General features: G+C 39.9%; 2 protein-coding genes across 2 annotated transcripts in view; one reads left to right on the top strand and one right to left on the bottom strand.

Moving 5' to 3' along the window:
- The window catches only part of LOC101881707 (multidrug resistance-associated protein 1-like), a gene marked incomplete at its 5' end in the record, with an annotated part of 30,724 nt that extends 21,465 nt beyond the window's left edge, over positions 1 to 9,259 (top strand). The window contains 9 exons of the mRNA XM_005151618.3: positions 371 to 526; positions 1,514 to 1,713; positions 2,508 to 2,634; positions 4,021 to 4,122; positions 5,041 to 5,184; positions 5,838 to 5,996; positions 7,020 to 7,186; positions 8,154 to 8,348; positions 8,848 to 9,259. Coding sequence (XP_005151675.2) covers positions 371 to 526; positions 1,514 to 1,713; positions 2,508 to 2,634; positions 4,021 to 4,122; positions 5,041 to 5,184; positions 5,838 to 5,996; positions 7,020 to 7,186; positions 8,154 to 8,348; positions 8,848 to 8,959 — 1,362 coding nt within the window. The remainder of the gene's footprint in view (positions 1 to 370; positions 527 to 1,513; positions 1,714 to 2,507; positions 2,635 to 4,020; positions 4,123 to 5,040; positions 5,185 to 5,837; positions 5,997 to 7,019; positions 7,187 to 8,153; positions 8,349 to 8,847) is intronic.
- Positions 9,260 to 11,151: 1,892 nt separating this feature from the next.
- HSPA13 (heat shock protein family A (Hsp70) member 13) lies at positions 11,152 to 18,801 on the bottom strand. The gene is made up of 5 exons (XM_005151619.3): positions 18,737 to 18,801; positions 17,194 to 17,534; positions 16,316 to 16,529; positions 15,574 to 15,741; positions 11,152 to 14,565 (listed from the first exon to the last, which is right to left on the bottom strand). The coding sequence occupies exons 1-5, from the start codon at positions 18,759 to 18,761 to the stop codon at positions 13,895 to 13,897; spliced, it is 1,419 nt and encodes a 472-aa protein (XP_005151676.1). The 5' UTR covers positions 18,762 to 18,801; the 3' UTR covers positions 11,152 to 13,894.
- Positions 18,802 to 21,225: the final 2,424 nt, after the last annotated feature.

The raw sequence follows: 21,225 nt of genomic DNA, 5'->3' as shown, positions 1-21,225 counted from the left end.
AATATTTCAGTACAGTTCTAGAATTATTAACAGGAGTATACAAGATTTGAATTCCTGGCTTCCTTTTCAGTCTGATATGCTTTACGTAAGTATCGAGTCACAAAATAGCAAAAACTGTCTCTTTCTGACTTGAACACTCTGAGCCTGTTCTCTGACATACTGTGGCTAGTCTAAAAGCTATTATGTCTATTCCACTTTAAAAAAAATAATAGCAGTTTATGAATACATTCTATTATGATATAATCGGGGGAATCCTACTAATTTTTATTGAAGATATTTTACTTTGATTCCATTTTTAAATAATTCCTTCTCAAAGTTTTTAGTGGAATTTACTCACAAAAGTCTTGTTTTTTTCTGTGCATTTTTACAGGACTTATTTATAGTGGACTTACGTTTCCATTACTACTTACGAACTTGGCTAAATTGTACACTAGATGTTATTGGAACCATTCTGGTTATCACATCTGCCTCACCACTATTCATAGTGGTAGTTATCCCCCTGGGGTACTTCTATTTTACTATCCAGGTAACTGCAATAGGCTTTTACAAGGATTTCTAGATTTATGTGGGTGAAATATCCAGAGCAATTAAGGATACAGGCTTGAATTATTCCTTACCGTGAAAAAAAAAAAATCTCCAAATATATATGTGTGTGTGTATATACAAAGGACATGTGAAATTGCTTTCAGGAAAAGTCCTCAGGCTCCTTAAAAGGAATTTGAATATATCCTGCAGTGCTTGTGAACTTTTAACAACTTTGTGTTTTCCTCTTTATTAGGAAAATACAATATTCATATAGATTCCACCAAGAAAGTTGGTGGTTACCTGAAATGGGGTGTATGTTGCAGTGAATGTTAAAAGTCCAAGTTACTGTGAAACAGCAGACATGAAATAGAATGATGCTTAAACTACCTGTGCTGTATTTTTTATAGAATGTCAGTTATACTACTGAGAAACCAAAAGTAAGGTTTTAGAAACACTAATTGCTGCATTTCTGTTTCTTGATTCTAGAAGTATGGTCTGTGAGTAAAGACCTTAAAAGATTCACAAAATAAGAATATAGGGGAAGGAAGAGAGGACCTGGATTCAGACTTTGCTAAGGAATTTACATTGATACGTTGAAGAAACAAAGGGTGACTTTCATCTGAGAAAGAAGCAGGACATACTAACTTGAAATGTTACAGAGAAGTGTTAGTTAATTGTTACACACTTCTTGTGGCATAGCCCATTTTCTATAGAATTTGGAAATAATGTTTTCTTATTTAACCTTGCCACTAATTTATATATTGCAGTTATAGAAGCATTATGATGTTGGTGTGTCCCAAGAGACAGAGGGGTTTTTTTTATACTCTTTGCAAACAGCTTTTTTTCTGTGCAGGGACTTCCAACTTCGTACTCAAAATTCACAGGAGTTGCTTAACTGGAAATAAATATAGTAAATATTTTAAATAATGTAAAAGAAGCTGTAGCAACTTAAAATGTCTGTCTTGTCTGTTTTACACTGTCTTATTAGCGATACTACATAGCAAGTTCACGACAGATTCGACGACTAGCAGGAGCATCACATTCTCCTGTGATTTCCCATTTCAGTGAGACTCTTGTAGGGCTATCAACAATTCGAGCATTTGGCCACCAAGAGAGATTCATTAGAAAAAATAATGATGTTGTGTATGAGAACTTGGTTTACTTCTACAACAACGTCATCTCAAACAGGTACTTCACAGCAGTTCTGCATCTGTGACAGACCACCTTCTATAGAATTCCACAACTATTTACCTTTAGTCAGGGTAAACCCACTGAGAAAGAGAAGAGCAATTTCTCCAGCACTCTTTGTAATGAATGCATAGATTATGTATAAGCACCAAGATGATTTCTTCTTTATGTACCAAAGGTTTATAGAAAACATGCATATTCTGTTGAGAATAATAAAAAACATCTGATGAGAATATAATAAAAAAGGGGGAGAGGGGAAGAAAAAAAGTTTACCAATACATCATAAGCATGGCCTGCATGACATTTCAGATTCCTCTTGCAAGTTTATGAACAAATCAAACTTGTATTTCAGTAATTCACATGGAAGTAACCTGAGAAGAACTCTCAAGAAGTCTTGAGAATGGAATCTTTGGTTTAAGGAAAATAAGTTAATTTCCTCTCCTTCCTTTGGGATGCAGTTCAGTTAGAGGCAGAGGTGAGCAAGGATATTTCAGTTCTGGTTTTCAGGCATATACCTGAATCTTTTCCAGATAGCAAAAGCAGTATAAGGAGTGAAGGGAGCACTAGCCAGGAGCTGAGACCTGCATTCAGTTTTTAGCGGTGCTACCAGTTCTAGATATGACATGTTCCCTGGCCATCTATCTGTAAAATGGGAATGGTGGCACTTACCTCTTTTGTTAGGGTAAATTGCTAACATAATGATCTCAAAGAGTCATTATATTAGCAATATGTTCACTATACTATAAAAATTTTTGTAGGTAATTAACTTTTTTCTTTGCTTGATTTGCTAACAGGTGGCTATCTGTTAGACTTGAATTTCTGGGAAATTTAATGGTGTTCTTTGCTGCACTGTTTGTAGTATTGGCTGGAAATACCATGAGTTCTTCTACAGTGGGTTTATCTATATCCTATGCTCTAAATGTAAGTAATAGTATAATTTTTTTTGCTGCTCCCACATTGCTTATGAAGAGGAAATAATACATACAATGAAACTGAGTAGGTGAATATACGCAGTAGAATCAATGACATTGAATCTCATGGGCAGAACAGAGTTTTCTTTTAAGTTCCATTAATTCTTGGAAGCTTCACATTAATTATTTTCCACTTCTCAATTTAGATGAAATAATAATAATAAAAATGTATTTAAAAATCAGTAGGTATGGTTTATTTTTAAGTGGGTTGTTAATCTAAATCAGAAGCTTAATCATGTACAATTATACTTCATATTTGATTCCTTGTTCTTGTTCACTCGTTAAATGTTATGCAGGATTGCTGCCTTAAAGCTTTAATAAAATCATTTACTTTGGCATTTTCCTTGAAAAAGTAATACATGAGAGCCACAGCTGAAATGTGTCTTGAAGTAAGGTAAATTGTACTGATAAGTTGCTAGTTAAAATAAATCTTCAGTATTAAGTATATGCAAACTTAGTATCCAAATTTCTTTAATCTTACAATGCTTAGGGGTGTAACAGTATCCAGATTCTCACTGTAGTAAGTAGTGTAGTGTGTACTTCAGAAACACAGCTGGCAGGTACTCATGAACACGTACACGAAAATATAGACAATTACCTGTCATGGCATATCTACATCACCCCCAACTGGCAAGAGTTCCGTTTTCTATTATTCAGAGAAAGAACAATCTCCTTCGTATCACCATTTTTGTGGTGATGGTAGTCACAGGTACTGCACAGTTTTTTACCTTCATCTGATGTCAAATTGACACCATTCTTTGGTTATATACAGCATTTCAAAACAGTTGACTCTAAGAATTCATTTGGCTCACTGTTTTCCTATAGGAGTGGAAATACTTAACCACAGAGTTGGCTCTGTCTGCAGAAGCATTTCCAATGCTTAAAGATGACAAATTTGACAGACATGATAGACCAAATGCATATCCCCATTACAAATTCCTTGTTCTGTATTGCTAGCTTACTTTACCTAGGGAATAGTGCATTAATGTACCTGCAGTATTAGCCATATATATTTTTCCTTTCAACATCATACAATTACCGTGCACTTTCTGTTGATCCTGAAATAGTTTCAGAGTTCTGGAGCTGTTATGTTAGTGAAAATTACAATAGCCATTGGGCAGTCTGAAAGCAGACAAGAAGGTGCTCAGAGAAATGCTGAGATCGGTAATTTTCTGACAGTTCATTTGGTGTGCCATCATTTTCTGTATACTTTTTGGCTTCTGTGATTAGGCATCCAGTTTATGAGATGATTAAATTCAGGATCAGTTTTGAAATGAGTATGTTGTATTCTGGTAGCATCAAATGTTTATGTTCTATGATGCAATTATTTCCCCAGATAATTCAGAGTCTAAATTTTTGGGTGCGTAAAGCATGCGAAATCGAGACCAATGCAGTTTCAATTGAAAGAATTTGTGAATATGCAAAAATGGATAAGGAGGTAAGCATTCTTCTTGAAATGGAGAGGATTCTTCCTCAATATTTAATTTACGTGCTTAGAAAATTGTCTACATTGATTTTAGTATTGGTGAGTGGTAACAGGTTATAATTTGTTCTTAAATGCTTCTTCTTATTGTTTTACGCTGAGAATCATACGTAGCTTCTTCATTACATTTATTGTCATAGCAGTTTTATTCTTCCTTTAACCATAAGATTCTTCTTAGCAGTAGATTTTGTAAGACTAATGCACATGAGCTTTCTATGCTGTGTGCAACCAAGAGGAGCATTTATTTAAGAGGGGAAGAGGCCTGTCAGACCCCTAACTGTTACTCTCCTCTTGTCTGAAGAGACATTTGCTTAAAACTGATTTGCCTTGGTTATTGTGCTTTTCTGAAACTAGTGCCCATGTCAGGCATGGAGCCAGAAGAGCCTTGGTCTGCCTCAGAAACGAGAGTCTCTTCTACTTCTTCATTCTCTTTTACACTTCCCTCATGTTTATGTTTTCTGGTCTTTGTTCGCATCTTTCTGTTGTCTCCTACTCAACTTCTTAAACCAAAACATATCTCATAAAATATGCTTTTAAACATCTGCAAGATTAGGCATCAGAATAAATTCAGTTCCTCTCAATTGATGGAACAAATACCAAACTATTAGTAACTACTCAATTAAACTGAGTTCACTTTTTTTAAATGAGTGTATACATGTTAAAAACCCCACAACCCAAACCCAAAACCCCTAAAAAACCCAGTTGGAATGTTTCTGCCCAGTGTTCATGAAAGCAGGTTCTCCTTCCCTTATATTGCATTGGAATTATCTTAAACCTTCTGGGATTTTTAGATACATATAATTTTCCTAATGTTTTTATAATTTGTAACACATTTAAAATCATATACTGAAATACCAATGGTTGTAATTTCAGGGACCGTGGATAACATCAAAAAGACCACCAGTGGGGTGGCCTGATAGAGGAATAATAGAGTTTGTTCACTACAAGGCTCAGTACAGGAAGGATCTTGGTTTAGCCTTGAAGGATATCTCTTTTCAGACACAGAGTAAAGAGAAGGTACTGTATATAACAAATAAATCAGAGGTATAAGATTGTGTTTTCCAGCTTTCTAATTTGAAAAGATTTAATAGGAGGACACTCTGTTACTAGATACAGCAAGATGATGTTGAACAGCAAAGATACTAAGTGGATAAGACATTAAAGAAAAGACAAATGAGAAAAGTACTTTCTCCTACTATGCTGAAATACTTTTGCTTGAAAGAAACCGGGATAATGTTTTATGAATTTAGCAATTTTAAGGAAGATGCACATTTGAAATTAAATCTCTTGTCCACTGTGCTGAATATTTATGTGGAGAAATATGCTTCCAGATCAGTGCTAATTAACTTTGGATTTGGGCTCAAGGAGCACTAACTGAGACCTAGTTTAGAATCATTGATTTGAGCTGAGTGCTAGACAAAAGGGAGGGGAAATGGCAACAATTCCCACTGAACCAGGCGAAGCCTGTACAGCTTCTGAGGGAGTGTTCTTGATCGTGAGTCAAGTTCCAAAGTGAGTTTTAATCAGTTTTATCCACCTATAGGATTGCATGTTGGTGAAAGAAACTGAAGTTTTGAACTGAAAGTTGAAACTGAATTCACTCATCATTTTTCATATAGAATGTGTCACATGGAAAGTTATAGTGTTTATCAGGAAACTTTCTGTTTCAGGTTGGAATTGTTGGAAGAACAGGAGCTGGTAAATCAACACTCACAAATTGCTTGTTTAGGGTTCTAGAGGGATCTGAAGGCAAAATAATTATTGATGGAATTGATATATCAACTATTGGACTCCATGACCTACGTGAAAATCTTAACATTATTCCACAGGTGAGATGTGTTTTAGAGGGAACTTTTTTTTTTTTTTAATAACACAGGACACTTTATTTTGGGGAAGAAATTATAACCTTGAATTCCAAGAGACAGGCTGCCAAGAGACAGAGGCATAAAACTCCAGTAGAAATTTGTTGATCTTTGAAACCAGGCTCTGTTATGGCCTATTGGGTTTTAGAATTGCGTTTTTGAGAATCTCAGCTATTGATTAGCCAGTAAACTTCAGTACTGCTGGCAGAATGCTACCCTGGAGAACATCACAACTGCATGTTGGCAGTTACATGGAAGAAGTTCAAAACAGAGTGACTATATGGTTTTTATTATGCCGGGTTTCATTTAACAGGCTTAGCTAGAATAGCTCATGCTACATACGGTGTTTTCAACTCCCACCTGAAGGCAAAAATATTTAAAATAACTCTAATTATGTCTGAAGACTGTAGGGAATAAAGTAATGAATACACAAATTGTGTAATATGTATTTCGGCTCATCTGCTACAGTCTATCATGTAAAGCCATCCTTGCTTACTTCAGAGCAGGGCAGGAAACTCAAGATTAGTTCACATATCATTAGGATTGCATTTGTGCTGGTAGACTGACTTACATTGAAATGCTCTAGGATAAAGTAAAACCTTGAACACAAATTTAGTGGTCACCTGAAGACCTTCTGCATGTTCCCTGAATGCCATTCATAAACCCATTTTTGTGCATGGGTCATGTTAACATAATTTACAAGAAATTTATCTGATGTTTTTCCAAAGGAAGGTCTATTTTTTTCCCAAGCTTTTCTGGAGCTTTAACCCTGGTAGTATTTGCTGTCTGTCTTTAGCATAGACTGTGCTAATATTTAAACAAAAAAAAGCTTGGCTCTTTCGAAAAATAAGCTGAATAGAAAAAGCGTGTATATATTCTTTCAAATCCTTGTCTTCTTTTCCAAAATTATTTGTCCCAGTTTGCTATGTTAATGTAAGGCTGTTTTAAGTTTGTGTTGGAATTGTGCACTTACATTCTGCTATTATCTAGGACCCTATCTTGTTTTCTGGGACACTGCAGTCAAATTTGGATCCACTTGGAAAACATTCTGATTTTGAACTGTGGGAAGTACTGGAGCTGTGTCACTTAAAGGATTTTGTCCAGTCACTCCCAAAGAAACTCCTTCATGAGATTTCAGAAGGTGGTGAAAATCTCAGGTACATAAACAAGAAAGTGCTATTGCAGTTATTTTCTGGTACTGTAAACCTATGTTCCTTCCAGAGAATTTCCTTCAGGAAGTATCAGTTTAATGACACTTCTCCTGTCATTCTAAGTAGAATTATTCTGGTAGTATGTGTTTCTTTGAGGTGGCCAACTGTTCACAACTGTATAAAGACCTCTGGCCTGTGCTGTATGGGAAGCCAAGCAAGTAGACTATTTTCAGCTCAAGTATATGAATAGGTGTAAAGGAAGATGTGGGAGGGTGGCAATTCATGCACTTTCTAATTAGAGCAGGATAGAAAAGTGCTCATTGATTCATACTTGTGAAAAAAGAAAACAATAAAGCACTGAACATGGAAAGAAGACAGAACTGCAGGGAGCTTAGGCCTTTGCTATATTTGCTTAGGCAAAGCACCTGATTTTTTTCCTTGCAAAACATTAACCCATAGTTATGCAAGGAGGGTGACACTTGAAATAAAAGGGCTCTAAGCTCAAGGAGACAAATGCTGAAGCTTTTCACTTTGCAGCTAAGGGACAAGCCTTAGATGGAGCTTTCTGAATATCAACTTGAATTTTTTTTGGCAGGTCATTTTCAGGAGGGAGTTTCTAGAAGGCAAACACTACAGCTAACATGTAGGAGCATCCAAACTTTTGCACTGAATGTTATTAAAAAGTGGTTTAGTCCTCCATCATCTGGGTTATTCCCATTACAATGTAAATGTGGAAATTGAAGGCAAGACTATAGGTTTATGCTCTAAAGTTCAGCCACAGGTGTTTAAGAGTCATATCTTAACTATAATTGGTATGCTGAGCAAGAAGAAATGAAAACTCCCAAAACAAGGTGAACATATTTCACTAGTCTTGTCAGAAGTATAAAACATTATTAAGTAAGATAGAAGAGAATATCAGCTTTATAGTGTTCTCCCCTTCCTAACCTGATCTTCTCACGTGTGTTTTTAACAGTGTTGGGCAGAGACAGCTGGTCTGCTTGGCCCGTGCTTTGCTACGAAAGACAAAAATCCTGGTCCTAGATGAGGCAACAGCTTCTGTTGACATGGAAACGGACAACTTGGTGCAGTCCACCATTAAAAGAGAGTTTCACAACTGCACAATATTAACTATAGCCCACAGGTTACACACAGTCATGGATTCGGAGAGGTAAGTTTTATTAAGCCATTTTAAAAATAAATGGCTTCCTTTTAATGTAACTGTTTTCAGACTTACTAAAGTTTACGCTCCAACATTTTTTACCTTATTATCTTTGTATCTGTACGATCCAAGGTATCCCAAAAGTCTTGAGCATCAATATTAACTAAATATCAATATGTATCTTCTGTTTCCCCCTTCTAATTACAAAATTAATAACTTTACTGCTAAGGTACAGGTATAAACTACTATTAAGACCACTTAATTGTATAAAGTATATATGAACTACAGTATTTTTACCAGTTAAGCAAAAATGACACTTTCAAAAGATTTTGCTTGTTTGTTTTCTTTAATATAGGAGTTTCTAGCTTTAGAAATGAATGAATTACCTAGGGCAGTGGTAATTCTTCTAAGAGTTCCCATTATCCAGAGATACCTATAATAGGATTGGAAATTGCAGTTGAAGAGCTGATTTTTCTTCCCCTGTAATCTTTCTGGTTTTGCATTGTAGAGTGCTTGTTCTGGACACTGGAAGGATTCTAGAATATGACACACCACATAATTTGTTACAGCAGAAAGGTGCCTTTTCTGAAATGGTTGCAGAGGCTGGGATAAGAAGATAAAAAAAACTAAGGAATTAATACTCAATGAAGACAAGAATTCCTTACTCTGGTAAACACTGGAAGGGATATCTGGCATCCCATATATATATGGAATATTTTATATTCCATTTGAAATTACTAGCTTGCTCAAAAGCTCCTCACAGCATTGCTTTTTACTACAACTACAATCTGTATATGTTGATCAGGTTTCTTAAAATCTTTTCTGATTTTATGCAAATCACTTATTTTGATGATATTGGCACTGGAACAACAGAATGAAGCAGTAATTTTCATGGCATATTTTAACTGTTGCACTAGTAAATGCGGACTGAAAAATAAATCTTGTTCACTATTTTTAATTAAAAACTGTGTATTTCATTAAGTTGCTCTCACATTGTGCCCATTTACTTCTTAATTATGATTGCAGATTCATTAAGACCCTGAGATTGCGTATTCTGTGGATCTATAAGCAGATGTCACTTGGTGCTGATTTTTAGAACATGCATATTTGCATATGTACTTGGGTAATTCTTGAGGCAATGGACTTGCCACATTAGATTAGATTAACTTGCCTTTTGACCTTATGATCTCTGCATAACTGAAAAAATATTCCATATAAATAAAACCCACATCTAACGTGTCTGAGCATTGCAAAAATCACATTGTGACACGGAAAAATTGTGCCAGATGCAGCTCTCTCCTTGCTAGTAGGTTTTATGCAAACCTCAAGACTAATTCAGCAGCAGAACAGGTTATGTACATGTACTGAAAGTGTCAGGTGAACATGCCTGTGCTTCTCTAGGCCACATAAGTATTAATTATCATTTTTATTACAGCCCTTGTAACTCTTCACATTTATTACCTACTGAATCACTGCAGCTTTAGCCTAAGAAAAGATCCCCAGCAGCTGCTTTAAAAAAAATAGAAAAAATCCACAAGTTACATGAATATAATTTCAGGCTACAGCCTTGTTGTATTACTTTAATCTTGGCACCTGGTTACTGTCTAGTAGGATCTTAATTTCTTGCCTGATAGCAAGCAAGCTGTATTTGTTTTAGAAGGGTGGTGAGAAGCAGTGGGAGCTCTCTGAAGAAAGTTCCTCAAAGATGTGAAGGTAAGTGATTCTCTATCCTCTCCTGAAGGTAAAAAAGAAAACCTGTTTTCCTATGTTACACAGTACCATCATCACAGAGTACTATTGGCTGCAAAACACAACTAAATATACTATCACTTACACAAAACAAAATGATTTTAGATTAGGAACAACCTTGCCCAAGTAACTATCACCTTTGGAAAGTCCTGGATAAACTAGTATGAGAGAATGTTTCTCAGGAGAGAACAGCTTTCTGCTTTTCACCTCTGCTTTCTTCTTTCCCCCAAGTGAGGCCATCAGGACCTTCAGAGCACACACCTTGCCTCCTGCCCTGTCTCCTCCAAACAGCAATTCTCCTGCATTTGGAGTTAAGGTTACAGTCTCATCCTGTGGGGCTATTCACAAGCACCCCCCACCTGTGACTTTGCCCTATATGGGCCAGTAACTGCCAAGATCTCTGAAGAGCTGCTTGGGCTGTGCTCAAAGGGCCTCTGACAGGGCCAGGACAGCTTCATTGGGCTGAAGACAGTACAAGGGACACAACTGTTCATTCCTTTGAGGAGCTACTGGTTGGCCTCCTTTTCCAGGTAGGTAGCTTGGGTTAGGGAAAGGAAGGGTGGGACAGCCAGGGTGTCAAGGGCAGAGTCTAACACAGGCTTGGAAGGACACCCTGACTCCACAGAGAGGAGCACAAAACAGATCCTGCTCATGCTCTGCTTCAACTTCCTCCCCTCAGCATTCAAAAATCCCACAGGCAGCATCTTTTCAGGTGTTCCTTTCCTCAGCCCTGCTTTTAGCCTTTGCGCTGCACTTTCCTGGCAGTATCACAGGAGAAATTGGACAGTTGAGGGGAAACCCTCTTTTCCTTGCTGGAATATACACATTTCCACATTTTGCAGCCATAGTTGATTTCTTTGTACGAACCTGCACTTCTCAGTTCTGTTCCCCCACCCCAAACTGCATCTTGAGGAGAAAGGGGTTTTTTCCCTTCATACCCCAGTTTCTCACAGTTGTGTGTGCCATGTCCCAGGGAAGATCTGTCACTCCAGCAAGACCTTGACAACCTGAGGGAATATGACCTCTAACAGATTTCCCTGAGAAACTGAAACAAAGACACATCCAAGGGCCAGAAATTCCTTTTATTAAAAACATTCTAAAAGGTTATTTATAAAATGCATTTCATCATCTGCATTGGAACATATAATTGGTTAGGCATCTTGGACTTTCATATTTTCAACTTGCAAAAGAAGCTTTAGCTATATAAATTTGTTGCATACCTACCACCACAGGCAACCATACTCAGATTTCAAGGATTGTAGGGATTTCAGCCTTCAAATACCAATTTCTTTAAAGAGAGACAAGCAGTACACTTGCATACCTGGAAATAGCCATGTAATAGAGTGGAGTCATCTTTAAAAGTCAGTGTGCCAAAGTAGAGTACTAAACCCAAAAGTTACAAAATAAATAACTTGACTGCAGGGTTCAGGAAAGTTATCTAATAAATAAAGATGCATTGTGAGATACCCAATGTACAGTAACTTCTCTATTAAAAAACCCAACATTTGTACAGAAATCTGAATAAATACCCTTTTGTGAATTTTTTTAACAAGTAAACAACTTGCCCTTCCCTTCTGCCTCCCAGATTAACACTGAAAAGGATTTACCTCCTCCAGACTGAAAGAGCATGAGAAAAAATCACCCCCCCTTCATTTATTTGCACTGAGTGTAACAGTTTAAGTTTCTTCCACTCATACCTACCATGTCCCAGAATTGCAGAAAGCTTTTAATAATTTCATTGCGACATGCTTCTATTTTTACACAGGTCTGCTCATTTTACACAGTGCATTTGAAAAAATGAAAACTGAAGGCCTACTGTAACTCCAGTAGACTTTGAGATGAATTTACAGCAGGGCAAAAGGCCACAGGGACTCCAAAGACACTGGAATATGTGTTGAATCCAACACACATATTTATATCTGTAAAGCAAAGGCCCCAAATAGCAACTGCTTACGAAAACCATGTTGTATATTGCCATTCATCCAGGATTTTACTGAAGAGGCACTTCTTTCAATGAAGCAGTATTAGATACTGGAGGTTCCATACAGATGTAGACAGGGTCGTTTTGAAAAAGGTACAAAGGAAAAAAATCCTCAAATGAGGAAAAAAAAATCAAAGTAGTTTCAACTCAGGGAAATGAAACAGATGTTAGCAGCGTTTTGGGAATCCTCTGTGAAGTGAAACAATGCTGATGGAATGGTTGTGTGCAACTGTGATTCAATTTAAGAGGTTTTGAATTAGATTAGGTCGAAGACATGTTTAGACAATACCTATGTAAACAGCTGAATTGGCACATTTGATTTATGGCAGTGACATAAATAAGGCCTGCTGCCAGGAGAATAACAAGCCTATTTTAATGTAGTTATATGTTAAACAATAAATCTAAGCCCCACACTTTATCTTGGCAAGTTTAATACAAACAAAATTATTCTGCAGAATACAAGATGTTTAGAACCACCTGTTACTAGAGCTTTCCTGATAAAGTCTGGGTTCATTTCTAAGCTGAATGATGTGTTTTCATTGTAGAAAGTTCTACACAGATAGAGTAATTCAACTGGCCTTTAAGTATTGACTTAGCCCTCCAAAGAGAATTGTCACCATTTTTTTTTTCAGATCATTATTTTCTTCTCATGCATCTGCTAGATAGCTGGTAGCAAACCATTTGCCTAAAAAGTGTTACCTCAAATCCCAAGTTACACACCTTGCTTCCTTGCCAAAAGAACAGCTACAATCTCTGATCTATGTTCAGCGTAGAGTGGGATTACAAAACAATTTAAACCAGAGATAAAAGCTAGAAAGTGTGAAATAGTTGGGTGAGTTGTCATTTATTAGGACTACAGGAACTAGACTTCATCAGACAATTCATCCCTTCTGCCCCACACCTGCTCCCCAAGAACCGTACAGCCTGGGGTACTCCAGGGGAAAGATGTCAAGCACTTGTAGATGCATAACAATGAAATTTGTGTTGGTCAAATTCAAGGGAAGATACTCAGCAGTGGCTTTAATATACATAAAATTACTGCAGTTTTTAAATCAGGCAGGGGAGGTATATATAGCTGGCAATACATCCTTGTTCTCTGTGGAGAACATCAGTGGCATGACAGCAGAACCAGTATGACAACCATTAAAACCAGATCTAAAGTAAGCCCTTGCAGACACAGTACGTAATGCTACAGTAGCAAGGGAACAGGTTTTAATATGGTTTGGCTGAAACGAGATAATTTGCCGTACAGCCTCAGCAATACCATTATGCTGTTATGAACAGCAGAAGAATCAAGTGAATGCCTAAATTTCATTCAAGCTGCAACATGCCTTTTAGAAAGGTGCTTTAAAAGCTCAAATGACTCAATTTAATAAATAAATTTAAGCTGAACACTGCTAGTGCTATGTGCATTAACACTGCTTCACATTCTTTCAAAGTAAATATATTGGACTGGAAATACCTACAGTACCATAACAATGTTATCTGTCACCTTGGCCACGCTCCCTTTTTATTTTAAACATACACCTCCTACAGGACTTGCTAAGAAAATTTAGCAATAAAACATAGGTGTGGCAACACTGGCATTTTCATTTCATCCAGTATCCAATCTACAGACAGACAGAACACATGAGAACTTCAGAAATCAGTCATACCTTTAAAATAACATCTAGCTTTAACAGTTTGGTGTCCAGGGACACCTAACTGCAACAGATAAAAAACTAATACAATACAGCTAAAATTAGGCTCCACCACCAGTCAGGTAAGTATGCACCATCAGGGTACCCTTTTGGAGAGGTGGGATGCAATAGGCAACAGTTTCTTTTCAGTTAAAATTAGTCTTCCGTAAATACTTATTAGGAATTTCTATAGCGCTGACTTGAAGAGGCCAGGACCCACCAACAATTCCTGCTTGGATAGCTACTCCCATTACAACTGCTAGGTCAGGATCTACAGAGGTGTTAGGTTCCTTTCCAAAGAAATCCCGAATAACTTTGCGTATCTGAGGTATCCGGGTGGAACCTCCCACTAACACAATTTCATCCACTTCTGCTTTCTGGAGGTGGCCATCCTTCAACACTTGTTCAATGGGCACAAGAATCTTCTCAAAAAGGTCCTCATTTAACGTCTCAAACAGTTTCCTAGAGATTTCCGTCTCAAACACAACTTTGACAAAGTTGTTCTCTACTTTTGAGGCATCTCCAGGATTTTTCAGGTCTCCTGTTTTTTGTGAAGGCTCGTCTTTCACCACATTGTTTGGTTTCACCTCACTATCTGGAAGTTCTTTTGTAGGCTTCTTTTCTGGCATAGTCAACAACACCCTTAGCGTGGCTGTCTCATGAACAGTCAGATTTAGCTTAACTGCTTCCACAGCTTGTCTGAGGCGATGTATTTCTTCTTTTCTTGTTGGCAGGGAACCATACCTTTGATGGAGCTGATTGTATAAATACAGCATCAACCTCTGATTAAAATCCTGTCCTCCAAGTTTGTTGTTACCTGAAACATCAGAATAGAAGGCAACAGACACATCACTCTCAAAGCTTCAGAAAGCAGCACGTATCTTTTCATTTACTGGGAGATGGTGGTTGAGGGCCAGAAAATGACAGTAGGACCATAAGCATAGCACAAGAACAGAGCTGTGAAAATAGATTTCATTAACTGTCCACTGAAGAACATGTGATGGGTAGTAATTTCCAGATTTTTATTTAGCAACAATTATAGAATCTACTCCCCTCAGTGGTTTTTCCCTTGGAACTGCTCTGCTACACTCTTAACAGGAAAAAGCCATGGCTGTGAACTCAGAGGTATTTCTGAAGAAGAAACCATGTAATGACAAGTTTCGAGCTGTAACCCTGTGATTGAAGTGCAATCTCTCACAGCAAATTGTTTTTCCAGCTAATTTCTCTCTCCACCTGGAATGAGTTTTTCTCTTAGCACTTCCACAGTAGGGCTTATTGATCTACCAGTTCCAAGTTATTCAACATCTTCATGCGCCCACATGAAAAAAAAAAACCACTTGCCACTGAAGTACATGTATATGCCCTGCCTAAAACAGAATATATATAAGCAGTTCCTACTGAAAGAACACTCTTGCACCGTGTTTCCAAAACCTTTCAAAACAATTGCTTTTCATTCAACAGAGCTAAAAAGAAATGACCTGCAGACTTTCATCCATGTTGAACAATATTCCCAGAGCTTTCACCATTTGGGATTATTTTTGACTGAAAACAAGAATTCACTTAGTGGGTCTCTGTCTAAATGAAGCTGCTGAATTATGTCTTGCTGTTCACTCCTACTGGACTGAGCAGCAGCTCATATCAAAACTGAAGGCAACACAAGCAGTTAGCACCTGTAGTCACAAACCTAATTGTGCATGAAAGGCAGCTGAGAACACGTTCGGAGAACACTTTGTAACATGGCTGGTACATTTTAAAAGCTCCTATAATGTGACTTTAGATGCACCTTTTATTTCCCCCCCACTCCTTGACAAAGAGTTTTTCTCACCTGCCATGGCTCGTGTGAGGAACATCCCTCCCTGCTTGTTCAACAGAGACACATCCAAAGTTCCTCCACCTAAGTCCACCACCAGAACATTAAACACATCAGCATTGTGGAGTCCATAAGCCATAGCTGCAGCTGTGGGTTCATTGATGACTCGCAAAATTTGTAGCCCTGCAAAGGGCAAAGATACCAAGCAAGAATTAGGTATACATCTGAGAAAAGTGCAGTTCTCACATCATAATGACATTTACCATAAGCTGGTTTTTTTTTTTTAACCAAACTTAAGTAAAATGTCAGATCTAAAGGAAATAGTTTTGTAAGCAGTAATACTCAATTAACTCTTTTCCATACTCAAGCCTAAAGCATCAGGGTGAAGTCATGAACCAAACACATTTCTTCCACAGAAATCTTGCTAAGGAGACTGACATGTTCTACTTCTGTTTAAATTACTGTCAGAAGGTGCTCTGGACCAACCCTCTATTTGGAGATTGCCAAAAACATTATTTTCCCTGAAGCAAAACTTACTTCTTCTAGCTACCTGTATCTGCATTAGTTTGCTGCACCTGTTGGTACCCAGGAGTTCTCTGCTGTTCCTCACAACTGTTAATGGTCTGCAAAACCCAAAAATCCCTTCTGAGGTCCTCCATCACTGGTTTGCTGTGCCTATACCCTCCCCAAATACTTTACTGTTGGAGAAATAGACCTTAAGATTTCCTAGAAAAACACTAGAATACGGATGCATCACCTGCAATATTAGCTGCCTTAATGGTAGAATTCCGTTGCCTTTCATCAAACTCTGCTGGCACAGAGATGACAGCCTTCGAAACAGGCATGCCAATATAGTCTTCTGCCATTCTCTTCAATTTCAACAGCAGCTGAGAGCCAATATACTCTGGAGTGATGCGAAAGGTTTCATTAGTTGTCAAAGAAAATTCAGCTGATCCATTGTTGTTGAAAATCTAGGAGGAAAAAACAACACAACCCACATGTAAGAAGCCGCCACCTTACGCTCTCCCACCCTGCTTCCACCAAATGTTTTATTTGCATATAGTCTGTCTATTCTGGAAAAATATAAATGTGCTTTTCCACTTCCTGAGTCACTTCTATTCCTTGACTATGAGTACTATGCAAAACGTGACTTAAGGGATCCAAGTATACCCAAAGTAGTAACGCTCTCTGTGCCCATGTAAGACACATTAAAAACCAAAGTTAAGACCTAACAACTGTGTGAAAGCTTCAACACCCCATTCAAGGATAAAAGTGATGCTTTTTAATCATTAGACTTCTTAATTTTAAACTATGAGGTGAGCTGAAGTTTCAGCAACTTCACAGTGAGAATTTCAAGTTGAAATTTATCCTTTAAGAAAACGGGCTGGAAGGTAACCCAGAAACAGATTTCACAGTAGAGGAGTGGGTCCTCTGGAAAATCACTATCAGCTCTCATGCAGAAGTATGCTGCTTCTACAACCGTTTCCTCCTCCCCTCTATGGATACCTCTTATGGTCTTCAGACATGTAAGATTTAGCCAACTGACTCAAGGTCAGACAAGCTAGTTACCTACTACATGTTTCAAGCATCCCACAGCTTACTGCTTGGAGAGAACTGAAGGAGAAGGCTACTCACCTTAAAAGGATACCTGCTACTTTCACTTTTCAGTTCTTCAGAACTGAAGATTTTCCCAATGAATCTTTTTGCATCATAGATGGTGTTCTGAGGGTTTGAGTCAGCCAGTTCTAGGCCATCGTATCCTACATAGACGCCTTTGTCCGTGAACGAAACTATACTTGGAATGCTGTTGTGCCCATTTTCATCTGCAATAACCTTCACCAGCCCCGTTCCAGGAAGAAATACACCAACAGAGCAGTAAGTTGTGCCAAGATCAATCCCGATTACTTTTGGTGCAGGCATTGGTAAGTATTGCTGTGCTAGGTAGCCAGCTAACAGGAGAGCCAAAACAGCTGAACCTTAAACACAGTTTAAAAAAATATGGTTAGAGTAGCTACTGCTGCAAACTTATAAGCCAGTGAATATTAACACTTAAATAATACATAACAGTATTATGCGTTACACTTCATGTGGCTTTATTTCATGCCCTTAAGCCTGTTCAGCTACTCGATTATTCAGTTTCCTGAAAGGTCACCAGCAAATTCAGGTCTCTTAATCCAACAAAAAGTGGTTAGAAGAGTCAAGTATCTCAGCCATTAAACGCTACAGTGATTTTAAAAAGCCCAAGAGGTACAGCAAAACTGACAATATCACCACCCTGCAATAATTCTTTTTCTCTGTGCAAGGTACTTCAGAAATAGACTAACTGGTATTTGAAGGGGAACTGCCTATGAGTGACCCCTCCCTAACGGATATCTAGTTAATGAGGCTCCACAGTCATAGTGAAATGACAAACTCTCAACCCAAACATCAACTCCAGCTTCAATGGAAGTCTAAACATAAGGAGATGTAAACTTATGCCAACTCCTCCTGGCTCTGTCATAGCCCCCAGAGTGTATCTTCCCACATCTCTGAACCTTTTCTATGCCTTGAAATCAAGGGGTAGTTTAAGCGTGAAATACATTGCTTTTGAAATCTTATTTTACATATATTCAACTGACAAAGCAAGAAACCTGAACACCTAACAACGCCTCAGCAAAGGTGGTGGTGGTGGGGAAAGGAAGAGAGGGAGGGAAACTCCAATAAACAAACAAGATCTCAAGAACTCTAAACAGCTGGCGTTTCGAGGAGTGGATAAACCTTGTTCCCCAGCAGGGCAGGGCGGGCACAGCTGTCCTTCACACAGACCAGTGACAAAACAACAGGTTTACGTTCAGCCGCCAATTTCGCGAGACCTTTCTTCGCAACAAGGCGCTGGGCGCCTCGGCCCTCCCAACAGTGCGACACTTCACGCCGGCAGCAGGGAACCACCGCGTGATAACGGTGATAAAGCGGGCAAGGCTGCGACAGCCCCACCAACCCCCGCAGTGGGAGTCAGCGGCCTCCTCAAAGGCCCCAGCCCGAGGCAGGGTGATGGGATGCCCCTGAGCCCCGCCAAGCGGAGGCCACCACGGGCTGAGCAGAAGGGATCAGCGTTCCGCCGGCGCCGCCGCCCCTCACCTCACCCCCCGGCACCGTCCCCTCAGCTGCCCGGGCGCGGACAAGCCCCAGCCCTGCTCACCCAGCACCGCCATCTGCCCGGCCATCGCTGCCAGCCGGCTCCGCGAGCACCCGCCTACACCGACTGCTGACGGCTCCTTCCGGGCGGCGGGGCACGGCACGGCACGGCACGCCGGGACTGCTGGTACGCGCGTCCCGCCCGCCCTACCCAAGCTGGTGCACTGTAGTGGACGGGAAAACCACAACTCCCAGAGGACACCGGGGCACGGCCGTTTCCGGCCGGCCAGCCAACGGGCTGAGAGAAAGGTCATCCAGGTAGAGAGAGGCTCTGGGACATGCCTCCCGGCGCACGCGCAGTACGCGATGGCTGCTGGGAGTGGTAGTTCGGTTGGCAGCCATGGAGGTGGAGGGGCTTGCATGGTGCCCGGGGCGGTCAGGACCGGCAGCCGGCTTACCGCCCGCCACAGCGCCCCCATGCCCTGGGCACGGGCAGGCAGCACGCAGCCCTGCCGGGCTGGGACGCTTGCTTTCCCAGTCAGCAGGCTCCTGCCGGCGTGAGGCGTTAGAGACCGTAGATGTAGCACTGCCAAGTCAGCACGCAGGAACGCTGTTAAGCATTTAAAAGTAATTATCGCAATTATTGATTATTCTTTATCATTACTGCTGGCACCCTGTAGTAATGATAAAAGCACTCGGGTGAACACGCCACCCAGTGTTTGAGAGCCTTCGCCGAGGCGGGCAGCTGCCCTCACAGCCCCGGCGCTGGTGCTCATGCGAGAGCCACCGCTGCCGCACAACACAGCGGGGGCTGCTGCAGGCCGGGCCGTCTGTAGGCGCGCCAGCTGCTATAGGGGAATGGCCTTGGCCCTGGACGAGGAAAGCCCCTACTAAGGGACCTGACCTGCCGTCTGCTGCCAGCGCCGGTCCTGGCGCCAGACCGAGACCTCCCGGCACCGGGGAAGGGGCTTTGATCCAACACAGCGTTAAGCTGGAGCAGAGGGTTCGTGTTTCATCTGCTCTGTGATGCTGTCTCCAGAGAGAGCGGCAGGATCTCCTGCGCTGAGGCTGCACTTTCCCTTTTAAAAACACTTAATCTCCTCTCCCTGAAGTGCTCTAATGAGTTTTGCAACTTATCAGCGTTCTTTCAATGCGACGGTTCAACAGCGAGACAGCCACGGCAGCTCTTTATCAGTGGTGAGGGGAGAGTTCCTTCTTGCCCGCCTGACATTTAGACAAGGATAACAGATGAAACCGGACCCTTGAATACGTAGCGTTCCTTCTCGAGGAGCACACTTACCTGACCCAAGAAATACAGCAGGAAGTACAGTGTGGGTTGCTTCTTGTCAGCTCTCGCTCTGCTAAGCCCTGCTCTCATAAGGAGGAGCAGATTTTCAGGTTCTTGCAGATAAGGTTTCTGTTTCAGGCAGGAATTAATGGTGAGAATCTAATGTTTCCTTAATGCAATTTAAGATTTTTTTTTTATATACAATAGCCATAAATGAAGAGCTGATAACAGCATAGTGGAAGAAAAGTTCCACTGCAGTTACCACCTCTAGCATGTTTGTTTCTCCTAAGCGATGGAAAGACACATAATCCAGAAGTTAATTTCCAGGAGCTTGCTTCTTACAAGTTTCTTCTTTATGCCAAAAGCAGCACCACTTTAAGTTAATAATGAAAATGTGTGCATCCTTCATTTTATGATTAAATTAGGTACAGTGATGTGGTTCATACTCAGCACAAGAAAACAGAAACTCCCCAGTAAGGGTAGAGGAGGTTGAATCTTAATGACTCATGATCTGACTGATTTCTAATGATGTTTCTAACTTAATTTATTTTCCATACATAAGAATTGGATACTTTAATCATGTTTCTTCAATTGGGACCATTGTTACTGTGATCATTCTTAAATTATTTAAGCGGGGGAAAACTTTTAGCAATTGTTTACACTATTTCCTCACTTGTATAGCTCTAGAACAGGCACTTTGTATTTTACATAACTGTCAGTGGATGGTAAGCATTAAAAAAAAAGAGGTTTTGTGTAAACAGGGCATACAGTTAAAGTGGGTTTTGCTCATAATCTTGATATTTAGTGGCAACCTGATAATATAGAGGGACCATGTGAAATATCATACTAAGCAATGCAGATATATAGGGATGCTTTTTAAAAAAACACTGATACAAAAGCTCATTTCAGAGATTTTTTTCCTTTTCTAAATCATAGGCCAGGCTGTTTTTTGTCCTTGAGGTTAAAAGACATTGGGATCTTTTGATAATGTACCTGCTGAAGGTCAGGATTCAAGTGCCTATATAGTTTCCAGTCTGTTTCTTCATAACAGAGCTACTTAATGAGTTTAGCGTATCAATCAAGGACTCCACACCTGAATCAGGCTCCCCAGAGGCTTGGCTGTTCCCTGCAAAGTCACACAGGCTGCCTGCCTGCCTGGAGTCAAATCAAGGAGGGAGCCTCGGCAGGCTTCTTGCCGTGCAGCAAACGCGTATCATGCCAGAAGCTTCTTTGGAGGCTGCCACCATCCCTGTAGCTGTTTTTGG

The sequence above is a fragment of the Melopsittacus undulatus genome, chromosome 2 (genome assembly GCF_012275295.1).
Source record: "Melopsittacus undulatus isolate bMelUnd1 chromosome 2, bMelUnd1.mat.Z, whole genome shotgun sequence".
NCBI classification, from domain to species: domain Eukaryota; kingdom Metazoa; phylum Chordata; class Aves; order Psittaciformes; family Psittaculidae; genus Melopsittacus; species Melopsittacus undulatus.
The sequence above is the reverse complement of the archived record's forward strand: the minus strand, read 5'-3'. Positions and strand labels throughout refer to the sequence as shown.